The sequence below is a fragment of the Azolla caroliniana genome, unplaced genomic scaffold (assembly GCF_043228905.1).
Source record: "Azolla caroliniana isolate FFs.n. ecotype wild unplaced genomic scaffold, voAzoCaro1.0.p SCAF_13, whole genome shotgun sequence".
Taxonomy (NCBI): Eukaryota; Viridiplantae; Streptophyta; class Polypodiopsida; order Salviniales; family Salviniaceae; genus Azolla; species Azolla caroliniana.
Window position 1 is genome coordinate 19,721,045 of NW_028230448.1, and position 11,402 is coordinate 19,732,446.

General features: G+C 38.2%; 2 protein-coding genes across 2 annotated transcripts; one reads left to right on the forward strand and one right to left on the reverse strand.

The window, feature by feature from the left end:
* Positions 1-1,377: 1,377 nt before the first annotated feature.
* On the forward strand, positions 1,378-7,191 carry LOC147856574 (putative receptor-like serine/threonine-protein kinase At5g57670). Its single transcript, XM_087329665.1, has 8 exons — positions 1,378-1,445; positions 2,731-3,205; positions 3,384-3,638; positions 3,722-3,879; positions 3,941-4,020; positions 5,344-5,479; positions 5,550-5,699; positions 6,691-7,191. The coding sequence occupies exons 2-8, from the start codon at positions 2,830-2,832 to the stop codon at positions 6,715-6,717; spliced, it is 1,182 nt and encodes a 393-aa protein (XP_087185791.1). The 5' UTR covers positions 1,378-1,445; positions 2,731-2,829; the 3' UTR covers positions 6,718-7,191.
* Positions 7,192-8,058: 867 nt separating this feature from the next.
* On the reverse strand, positions 8,059-10,624 carry LOC147856575 (tubulin alpha chain). The gene is made up of 4 exons (XM_087329664.1): positions 10,428-10,624; positions 9,680-9,914; positions 9,038-9,408; positions 8,059-8,930 (listed from the first exon to the last, which is right to left on the reverse strand). The coding sequence occupies exons 1-4, from the start codon at positions 10,518-10,520 to the stop codon at positions 8,277-8,279; spliced, it is 1,353 nt and encodes a 450-aa protein (XP_087185790.1). The 5' UTR covers positions 10,521-10,624; the 3' UTR covers positions 8,059-8,276.
* Positions 10,625-11,402: the final 778 nt, after the last annotated feature.

The window sequence follows — 11,402 nt, forward strand, 5'->3', positions numbered from 1 at the left end:
TCATTGGTCAATTTTGGTGCTTTAATTCAATGTTAGTGTGTTTTTCTTTATTTCTTTGTTTCTACCAATCCCCATTATCGTGGGAAAGGGAAGTTGCATTTCATGTCTAGGCTCAACCAAGAAAAATAATTACTTTGGACCTTGAAAGTCATCCCATCATGATACAGATACCCCCCCCCCCTCCCTTTTCCTCTGGCAAAACAATAATAAAAAAAGTGAATTCAAATGTACAAATTGATTGATCTATCTAATCCCCTCCTCTTCTTATACCTTTGCCTCAATGGTTTACATTGTAGCAACAAATCATAAATTTGAGGGAACTATACTTTGATCCTTGTCATGGGGCAATGCCTCATCCCATAGACAATCATATTTGGTCTCTCGTGGGCATTAGCTTATCCATCTCCTTTTGCTATTAACATGTCTTCAAACTCTCCCTAACACTTCACCTTAGATGGATCAACTTATCTAATTGACCAATTTCATTAATCTCTCTCCCAAGTTTGCTCGATGGTTTACACCAGAACATCAAAAGTCATAAATTTGACAGAGTTGGAGTACAATTGTCACCATGACTTAGGCATTATCTCCACACCGAATATTAAAAATATATATATCTTTTTATCGTAATTAGCTTACCTTATTGGTAAATTGTTACACTACAAGCCACTACTATGTCTTGGGTTCGAAACCCAATTTTACTCACCTCTATATTATATACTTCATACATATCTCTTAATTCACTAGATGCCACTGTGGAATGTAGGGGTTGAACCCATACCTGGTCTCCATTGTTCAACCTTACCAACTGAGCTACATCCATCTCTCTCTCTCTCTCTCTCTCTCTCTCTCTCTCTCTCTTAGCACCTCTAGACCCTAACCATGAGTTATGGGTCAATATTGGCCTCTCTATGGATGCTAAAAAATATCTATCTATCTTCTTTGTTGGCCCTATTCCTTTGATCATATACATGATCATGTTTTCTTTTATTACTCCGACGATGTGAAGAAAAGGGCCTTTCTTTAACACCACCGGAACATTGGGTTAGTCTTACTAAATATATGTATGTACATACATACATAGTGAGTGTTAACACTCTTGTGTGTTATTATTTATGGTTGTAGCCTTTTTGCCCATTTGTGACCCTATATCCAAAAACAAATCTCTTCCCATCCCCCCCCCGGTTTTCTGTCTCCGCCTGCGTTTTTCTTCATCATTATGCTACCATTTCTTCGTCTTCTCGTATGATCCCTTCTGAAACCCACATGAATTATCTCTGCTCCGTTGCAGACGTGGGAGAGGTTTTGACCCATTGAATCATCCTTCCCCTGTTTACTTCTAATTCTGCTACAGACCTCCCCCCCCCCCCCCCCCCTTCTTTGTCGCAGTAGAGAGCTAGAACGATGTCTACGGAAAAGAAACTGTTTTTTAACCTCTATTTCTGGTAAGCATTATGTGATAAAAAGTGCATTAACTCCAGTTTTTTCAGAATGCGTCTGAAGGAAAAATGTGCTGATTGTCGATATGTTTTTTAGTGAGAATTATGGCATGAAAAGTGTATTAATTTCAATATTTTCAAAAACTAAGAAATGTGCTTTTTCAAAAGCCTTTTTTTATGTAAGGGTAGGATCTTGACACATGAAGAAGCATTGTGTACCTTTGTTGTAGATTCAACTATTGTCGAGAATCCTAGGAAACAGGCAAAGTACCTTGTTTGTCAGCTAGAAATTGACCCTAGAAAATACCATAGCACGTATTAAAAAACTCCAATTCTCAAGTATCGACATTTTCCAAATTCTTTGTTTGGGCCATAACTTGTTTTACTAGAAGATTCAGATATGACATTACCATTGCATACATCAGCCCATTACTTTGTTGTACGCACATTTAAAATATGGACACACCATAATTTAAATGACATTACCATTACTTGTTTTACTAGAAGATTCAGATATGACATTACCATTGCATACATCAGCCCATTACTTTGTTGTACACACCATTTAAAATATGGACGTGCACCCATGGGAAACATGAAAAAAGCTGGCAATGATGCCAGCCAAATTTGAGAATCAAATGAAATGTTTCTCCAGCGATAGGTAAGTGTATCTGCAGATTAAAAAAGATAAGCATGTACTGCTCCATGAAGTGGTCAACAGCATTAGGCATTGAGCCTTAGTGCTGTTGAGCTGAAATCCCTCATAGAATAATGTAGACTGTGTAGTTTGAATTTTGCATCTATGTGTTTGTTATTTTACTTCTTGGATTCTTTTTAAATACCGTTTTTTTTTTCTTTTGCTCCATTATTAGGTGCTGAACCTCATTCCTCAATATTAGACCTCCATTACTTGTTTTACTAGAAGATTCAGATATGACATTACCATTGCATACATCAGCCCATTACTTTGTTGTACACACCATTTAAAATATGGACGTGCACCCATGGGAAACATGAAAAAAGCTGGCAATGATGCCAGCCAAATTTGAGAATCAAATGAAATGTTTCTCCAGCGATAGGTAAGTGTATCTGCAGATTAAAAAAGATAAGCATGTACTGCTCCATGAAGTGGTCAACAGCATTAGGCATTGAGCCTTAGTGTTGTTGAGCTGAAATCCCTCATAGAATAATGTAGACTGTGTAGTTTGAATTTTGCATCTATGTGTTTGTTATTTTACTTCTTGGATTCTTTTTAAATACCGTTTTTTTTTTTCTTTTGCTCCATTATTAGGTGCTGAACCTCATTCCTCAATATTAGACCTCTGAATGCCTTAAGGATAGGTATTTAATACCATCTGAAAAATGTCAATCTGAAATAACATCTAGAAATATGAAACAAATTCAGGCAGAGGTCTCACTTCTTCAATCGGCAGAGTCGCTTCTATCAGAATTATCAGGCCTTAACACTGAAGATGTCTCACCAGGAAAACTCTATCCAAAAAGATGCCTCTCGTTATGGAGAAAGTCAGGCTTTTGGCATGCTGAATCGACACGTCGAATCTTGGAAACAATGTCTATTAATAAAAGTATTGGCTCCAGAAAGAATGTTTCAGAAATGCAAGCGAATAGTAGAATCATTACAGAAAATGAAACTATATTAAATGACTGTAGCCCATGTGATATAGCTGCATGCTCTCCTGAGCTCCCTTCGTGGAGATGCTTCACGCTGGCTGAGATCCTTTCTGCAACAAGTAACTTCAATCCAGGTAATTGTTATATTCCTTTTCAATAGACTAGTGTTTAAACTTTAGAGACAATTGAATCACTGATAAATCAAATATGAAAGGAGAAATCATAGCTTTTATTTATTTTGATACATGAATCTGAAACTTTGAAACATTTAACCATATCACTATTATCTTTTATTTCACCATGAATCTGCAGATAATATAGTAGGTAAAGGGGGCTATGCAAAAGTATATAAAGGTACTCTGGTGGATGGCCAAGTTATTGCCATTAAAAAACTTGATCAATCTGATTCCGATGAGCTGAAGGAGAAGGACTTTCTAGTAGAGATAGGTATCATGGCCCATATTTCTCATCCAAATACGACACCATTGCTTGGCTTTTGCCTTGAGGGTGGGTTATATTTGGTATACAAATTTTATCCACATGGAAGCCTTGCAAGCATATTACATGGTATTATGATTTTATCATATTTTTATAAATATTTCCACTAACAATTACACTATGGATTTCCTCAAACATTTTCTTGCTTTCAGGTCCCAGGCTAAAAACATTTGATTGGCCTCTGAGATATAAGGTGGCTATCGGCACTGCTCGGGGACTTCTCTATTTGCATGAAAAATGTCGACGTCGTATCATCCATAGGGATATTAAAGCATCAAATGTCTTGCTTGATGATGACTATGAGCCACAGGTAAAAGTACTGCTGTTTTGGAAATGCGCTTTGTCTCATCTCACAGGTTTCTAATGGACAGATTTCAGATTTTGGTCTAGCAAAATGGCTTCCTAGGGAATGGACTCATCATTCTGTATCTCCAATTGAAGGAACTTTCGGGTATAGAGGACATACCTTTCTCTGCTTCTATGCATTAAGACTTTATTTTGTTGCGAGTCTTCTATTTGTCGTTTACTGGGTAGTCTCTTTTTTGAAATGTAATCCAAATATGATCTAATTTATATCACAGCATTGCCGAGATACCTAATCCTTATAAATCGCTGGTATTGTAATATTTGTTGAGTTTTTTGTTCACTTAGTGATGGTAATACATCCTCCCTTATTTTTGTGTTGTTTCTCTAGGTTATAGTCTGTTTCATTAGCTTCTTGTTAGCACCTCCCCGTGCTCTCATTGTGCTAGTGAAATGAAGACTGCATCTGTCTGTTTTATGTGTTTTTTCAGGGTTGCCAAATATATTTCATTTTCTTCCTTGTTCTTGTAAGGGTTGCCAAATCTCCTCTGTTGTATGCCTCTTCTTTTCATGGTGGCCAAATACCTTTTGTATGCTTTCATGATCTTTTTACAGTTGTCAAATACTTTTTGTATGCTTCCATGTTCTTTTCACATTTGGCAAATACCTTTTGTGTGCTTCCTTGTTCTTTTCAGAATTGCCAAATATTTCAGCTTGTCACCACATAAAATTGTAGTTGTGACTTATTCTCTACAAAAGTGCCTGTAGGTTATTCTAGAGTCACATGATTCTTGTTGCAAGCTTCCTGGTTTCTCACAGAATTACACACAGTAGGATTCTTTCAAATGTGTATTTGTTGGCACTGCCTGACAGCACGACAAACTGGAATATATTTTACTAGAATGCAGGATGGCTGTAGATCTTGTACACAATTATAAAGCTAAGTTACTAGATAATGATTATGTCATTCATGGTACTGCTAACAGCAACTCGTGTGGGAACTCATTAAATTTTGAGGTGAAATGTGAAATGAAGATAAGTGTAAAGAAATGCATGAACGAAGTATCAGCACAATAGAACAAACAGACCTATCAACTCTAGGAGACATGCATGGGTTTAAGTTTCTTTATGTGCATTTCATCTGATGTAAGTTCTTGCTTCCTTGTAAAGCACTTGGGCATGCCATTTCATTGCAAAAGTTTCTTGCATGCTTTCCAATTCATGTCAATTCTCGATTAGTCCTTCCTGAGCAAAAATAGGCTTTTGATTAGATTGAAGCCAACATTCTACTTCCATCTAATTCCAAAGGAAATATCTTTTATGTCCCAAAATAAAACAAGTGGTAAGAGAGAAGAAAGTACTTGATCATAATTTCTAAATGTTCATCTTGTTTACAGTATAACTGCTGATTTCTATGTACGCAAATTTAGAATGAACATTTGATGATGGTGAACAATATTTTTCCTGGCAGATACCTTGCACCAGAGTATCATATGCATGGTATTGTCGATGAAAAGACTGACATATACTCTTTTGGTGTTCTCCTGTTGGAAATCATCTCTGGGCGTCGAGCTGTGGATGATGATCAGCAATGCCTCGTCAATTGGGTAGGTCTTATGGGAGGATTTAGCTTATTGAGCTTCGTCTATTTTTGCTGAATATCCTTTCTGGTTCTAGGCAAGGCCATTATTAGAATCAAGGAACATCCAAGAGCTAGCTGATCCAGAATTGCGGGGTTCTTTTAACTATCATCAAATGCACTCCATGGTTATCACTGCAGAAATGTGTGTACGGCAATCGTCTATTTCAAGGCCATCAACTAATCAAGTATGCTACTTGAACTTTATGACCATCATTTTGTTACGCATGAGTTGATTAATATGGACACTTTCCAATGTTAAATCATGATAAACAGATGGTGTATTAAAATATTATAGGGATATCCTAAAGTAGCATATAAGAAACGTCGCTTAAAGAACCTGAGATACCATGCCAAATATCAGAATAGGCATGAACTTCTAATTAATCCTGGCCATTTGTCAGTTATTCTGAGGTGAAGATAATCGTCCTTTTCTAGCTTCTTGCTCTCATCTGACATTTAGCATCACTATTATACCTCTAGGCGATATCATAGAATGAAGTTGCTTCAATAAAGTTGTCTGAGATGAAAACACTTACATTCCTACAGTCAGTGAAGTGAAACCTAGCCACAACTTTAACTATCTAAGCTTACTAGTAACTAGTTGATGCTTGAGTACTTGCCCCTACAAAGATCTGGTTGAAAACTTGTAACTGGTACCCCTCTTGTTTCACTTCAGATTATTTCCAAAGCTGTAGACCCTGTTTCCAGCATAGTAGAACATATGACCCTTTGTCGGATCATATTGATCACTTTGTGACTGCATAAGCTGAATAGATGGGATCGTGAATTGATTGAGAGTGTTGAATCATGTTATGAGATTGCGTATATCATTAAAAGTGTTTTAATGTATATATAATTGCAGACTCTAACTATGTGTTGCTAACGTCATGTCCCAAAATCTCGTCGTTAACCATTTATTTTCAAAAATTAGAGTTGGGTTCTGGCTTAGAATCCTAGAATTTGGTATTAGTCTCTTTAAGTTTGTTAAAATGGTCTGCATTTATGCATCTCTGCTCACCTGGAGTTAAGGATAGATGTTTGTAAACATTATATTTGTCACAAAAGAACCATCAAAGTTCTACCATTTTTGGATTGCCATCGTTAAGGAACACCATTGTAAGTGCAACAGTTTCTGATTCACTAATATACCGTTGATGCATTTTTGGCTTAATTCAGGTGCTGAAACTTTTATATGCAAGATAATTACTTGATTCTTACTCCTCGTTGTACCAAACAACCCTTTGGTGGAGTTTCGAATATCAGAGAATGAATATGGTATAGACAGACCAGACCGTTGGGGCTAGTGATTGAAAGATGAAATTTGTCGGGACAAGATTCGTTTGTCTTAACCTAAACGTCATTGCATCTGGATGGTGTGGTAAACTTACATGGAGAGCAGCATAACCACTAGTTAGTGTTATCAAAGATGTGGATATTCACATGCATCAATCAATGTTTAAGCCATTTGTTTACTTATAATTCTGATAGCACCATCAGCAACAGCCTTTAAACATGTAGTGTTCAGGTAAGCCTGTAGTATGTAGTGTTTTGATTTATGTATAACATGATTTTCCCATAGGCGGTAAAGGTTTCTCTACAGAGTTCTGTATTACATTTAGTGACCTTGATGAAGTGTACCCATATGTTCTAAGTGAAAAAGTTCATTAAATTTGGAGCTACATGGATCCTCATGTTTAAAAGTTCAACGACATTTTCTAATAAAAAAAGCAGCTTGCAATAATTAAAAGGACATACCACACCTGCAAAATTAATTTGGCACTGAAGAAGAGTATTAAAGATGCAGTAGCCATGGTTATGCTTTGTTATAATGAAGAAAATTTCTTCCCAGGTAATGCATCGTAGCAAAACATGATATATAGTGAAAAGCTAGAATTGTTCCCTTTCTCTATTAACAAATGACTTCAATTAGAGATCAATTATGTCTGCTTGATCATGATTTTTGTCCACAAACAAGAACTTTTATTCACAACGGTCATTTAGGAGATGCCTAATTTTTGCGTTTGCAAAAACTACACACTTAGGATTGCCAGTGCAATTGTTGCATGTCGTTATCAAAGTGAGATTTCCGAGTATGAAATAAGGTATGCTGTTTCTGACAAAGAAACCACATAAATGTTTTCAGAGAACGATAATAGAACATTAAGCACCACCAAATAGGTTTTTGTGATTTGCCTACAATATTATTAGCTCTCATGCTTCAATCAGAAGAAACTCAAATACTTGATCATATCGGGGAGTTTCTGCAGTACTAATATTGAATGAAATAATGCAGTTTATAGTTTTACTACAAAAGAAATTTATAACCGCACCTAGAAAAGTTTATACATTTTGCGTTTCTTTTGCATTTTCTATCAAACATGAAGACCATCAAAATAACAACCTGAGAGTTGGAGACTTCACTGGAGCCTGGGGGACATTCAGTGGTCTTTGTGAGAGGCCGACAGGTCAAAGACTTATGGGAGTGAGTGAAGAAAGTGCAGCCTGGACTACTTCTGAGGATTGTGGTACCTTGTCGTAATAGAGTTATGAGAATTCAAGAAAACTTCATTTAAGATTAATAGAGAAAGAATTAACAAAAGCTTCATCCTACATTAATCAGCGTCTTTTTTACTAAAACACACAATTCTACTGCAAACACATATGTGAGCAGCTGAAACAACTATATTGAAAAAGATAACCCACACAACAAACATTATCAAAACTGAAAAAACTGATACTAAGAAAAAGACAGCCAGGTGCTATCAATATTCCTCCCCATCTTCATCTTCACCCTCTGCAGACTCAGTTCCAACCTCTTCATAATCCTTCTCCAGTGCAGCCAAGTCTTCCCGGGCTTCAGAGAATTCACCTTCCTCCATACCCTCACCAACATACCAGTGCACAAAAGCACGCTTGGCATACATGAGATCAAACTTATGATCAATTCTTGAGAACACTTCTGCAACACTCGTAGAGTTTGAAATCATACACACAGCTCTCTGTACTTTAGCTAGATCACCCCCCGGAACCACAGTTGGTGGCTGATAGTTAATACCACACTTGAATCCAGTAGGACACCAATCCACAAACTGAATAGTTCTCTTTGTCTTGATTGTAGCCACCGCAGCATTCACATCTTTAGGTACCACATCTCCTCTGTACATCAGACAGCAAGCCATATATTTTCCATGCCTCGGATCACACTTGGCCATCATGGAAGCTGGCTCGAAAGCACTGTTTGTAATCTCTGCAACAGAAAGCTGTTCATGATATGCTTTCTCAGCTGATATGACAGGTGCATACGATGAGAGCATGAAATGGATCCTTGGATATGGTACCAAGTTCGTCTGAAACTCGGTAACATCAACATTGAGAGCTCCATCAAACCTCAAGGAGGCAGTAAGAGAAGAAATAACCTGATGATACAAACCAAAAGATTAGATATCATGAAAGGTCAATAAATACAACCATAAATAGTCTTACGTGAGAAAGATATTTCTTTATGTGACAAAAAATTGATCACCTGAGAGACCAGTCTGTTAAGGTTTGTATATGTAGGGCGCTCAATGTCGAGAGAACGTCTACAGATATCATAAATGGCCTCATTATCGAGCAGTATAGACACATCAGTATGTTCCAAGAGAGAATGAGTTGAAAGAACGCTGTTATAAGGCTCTACAACCGAGGTGGAAACTTGAGGGGAGGGGTAGACGGTGAATCCAAGCTTGGACTTCTTTCCATAGTCAACTGACAAGCGCTCGAGAAGTAGTGAACCGAGGCCTGAGCCAGTACCTCCACCAACGGCATGAAAGACAAGAAAACCTTGGAGGCCAGTGCAGTTATCAGCGAGCTTACGGATGCGGTCAAGGCACAGATCCACGATTTCTTTACCAACTGGCAGAAATTTCAGGAGACCATCAGGGAAAGCTCATAGGAATAACATAGAAGACAGATCTACGAAAACGAGAAAAACCTATCTCAATCACAAAACAGATAAACTGCTAATGCAAGTTAGATCTATTCATAAGTACTAATCAAGGTAGCTATGGAGACAATCAACATATACAGTAAGAGAGAGAACCAAAGGTGGATCCAGAAAACACAAGAATGTAAATGCAGTGAATAAGAAAAACAAAAGGTATATTGTAGATCCGGAGTAACTTACTGGTATAATGACCTCGTGCGAAGTTGTTTGCTGCATCCTCCTTGCCACTAATAAGCTGCTCAGGATGGAAGAGCTGTCGATAGGTTCCAGTTCGAACCTCATCGATGACAGTTGGCTCCAGGTCGAGAAAGATTGCTCGAGGAACATGCTTCCCGGCACCTGTCTCACTGAAGAAAGTGTTGAAGGCATCGTCTCCTCCTCCTACTGTCTTATCACTTGGCATCTGACCATCAGGCTGTATACGTATAGAAAACAATCCATTAAAGCCACAAACAAAAGAATTATGGAATTACGAAAGAAGAATAGATAGATAGTTTGAGTTGAAGAAAACAAAGAAAATGCATTGCTATTTCAACCGATATTTCACATGTAAAGGAGTGAATATTCGGACATAATGGATTAAATGACATACGGAAATCTCTATTAAAACACTCGGATGCATACAGATATACAGAGAACGTGAAATACAAAACAGAAGTAAATAAGAGAACGAATTCATTCACAGCCACAAAAACAAAATGACAGAAAATAAACAAAACCTGTGATTCAATCTGGGAGAAAAGAGCTGGTTTAGAACCAAAAAGACAAATACATACACACACAATAAGACTAAAGAATCCGATACAGACACATATAGAGACAGAGCGTCTACAAAAAACCAACGTACACAAACGCACACTGAGCTCCAGGATAGGGAAGGAACGAAGGAGAGACAGACGAAGACAGAGAATGAAACAGGGAAACGCACCTGAATACCATGCTCCAAGCAATAAAGTTCCCAGCAGGCGTTTCCGACCTGGATGCCGGCTTGGCCGATATGCACAGAGATGCACTCTCTCATGATGGAGTCGGGAGGGAAGCTCGAAGAAACGGGGGTAGGACTGTGAGAGATGGAGATTGGGGGGGTGGAGGTCGTTTGCGAAGACGGCCTTCCACTTCCAAGCAGAGAAGAACAGCGATCAGTCAGGGATTTATATATATATACTCTCTCCCCCTCAACACACATTTCGCCTCCTGTGACGATACCCTAACGGCGACACAGCGCCGTCACATTTGCCGCCGTTTTCTCTGACGGAGAGACGTCCCGTCGTCATCGTTCATGTGGAGTGGTGGCGACTAATAGGTCTAACCTCCCCGGCACCAGCCCAAAAAGCTATCGGTTCTTGGGTCTTGGAAATATAAAGGGTTTGTGGTTTTGTAAATGGCTTCTTCACTTCGTTCGGGCTTCCTCGACCCTTGAATCACGTTTCGTGACCGAATCATGTTTCGTGACCCAAAAACCTCGCGCCCTTTCTTGGATCACGGTACGTGACTCCAAACCAAAGCTTCGATAGCCAATCACGTTCGGTAACTCCACAACCTCGCCTCGTTTCCAATACAGGTGGTGGAGAACCTCATTAAGGTCCCCGATTCACGATCACGATTGGTAGGAGAGACACGTATTGCGACCCAAGAACCTCGCTACGAATTATATACTCGTAACACTATGTAGTTATAGGAGCATTTTTGGAAAAAATCGGATATATTTCTAAGAAAAATGTTGATTTGCGGTGTGTTCGAAATCGTAAGACTCTAATTTAAATTATGTTTTGTTGGTGACATGTTGAATTTCAATTATTGCATTGTGTGTATTCACAATGGATGTATTCACATATCTTCATTTTTTATTGAACCCGCGTGTTTTCATGATGAAATTCTTCAAACAGTGATATCCATTGGAGCA

What these genes read in the sequence shown, in the direction of transcription:
- LOC147856575 (XM_087329664.1), bottom strand. Translation starts at nt 10,520, where the DNA reads ATGAGAGAGTGCATCTCTGTGCATATCGGCCAAGCCGGCATCCAGGTC. An exon ending in CGCACGAGGTCATTATACCA is followed by an intron (nt 9,409 to 9,679) that starts GTAAGTTACTCC and finishes AATTTCTGCCAG; the next exon opens with TTGGTAAAGAAATCGTGGAT. An exon ending in TTAACAGACTGGTCTCTCAG is followed by an intron (nt 8,931 to 9,037) that starts GTGATCAATTTT and finishes TTGTATCATCAG; the next exon opens with GTTATTTCTTCTCTTACTGC.
- LOC147856574 (XM_087329665.1), top strand. Translation starts at nt 2,830, where the DNA reads ATGAAACAAATTCAGGCAGAGGTCTCACTTCTTCAATCGGCAGAGTCG. An exon ending in ATGATGACTATGAGCCACAG is followed by an intron (nt 3,880 to 3,940) that starts GTAAAAGTACTG and finishes TCTAATGGACAG; the next exon opens with ATTTCAGATTTTGGTCTAGC. An exon ending in CCAATTGAAGGAACTTTCGG is followed by an intron (nt 4,021 to 5,343) that starts GTATAGAGGACA and finishes TTTTCCTGGCAG; the next exon opens with ATACCTTGCACCAGAGTATC.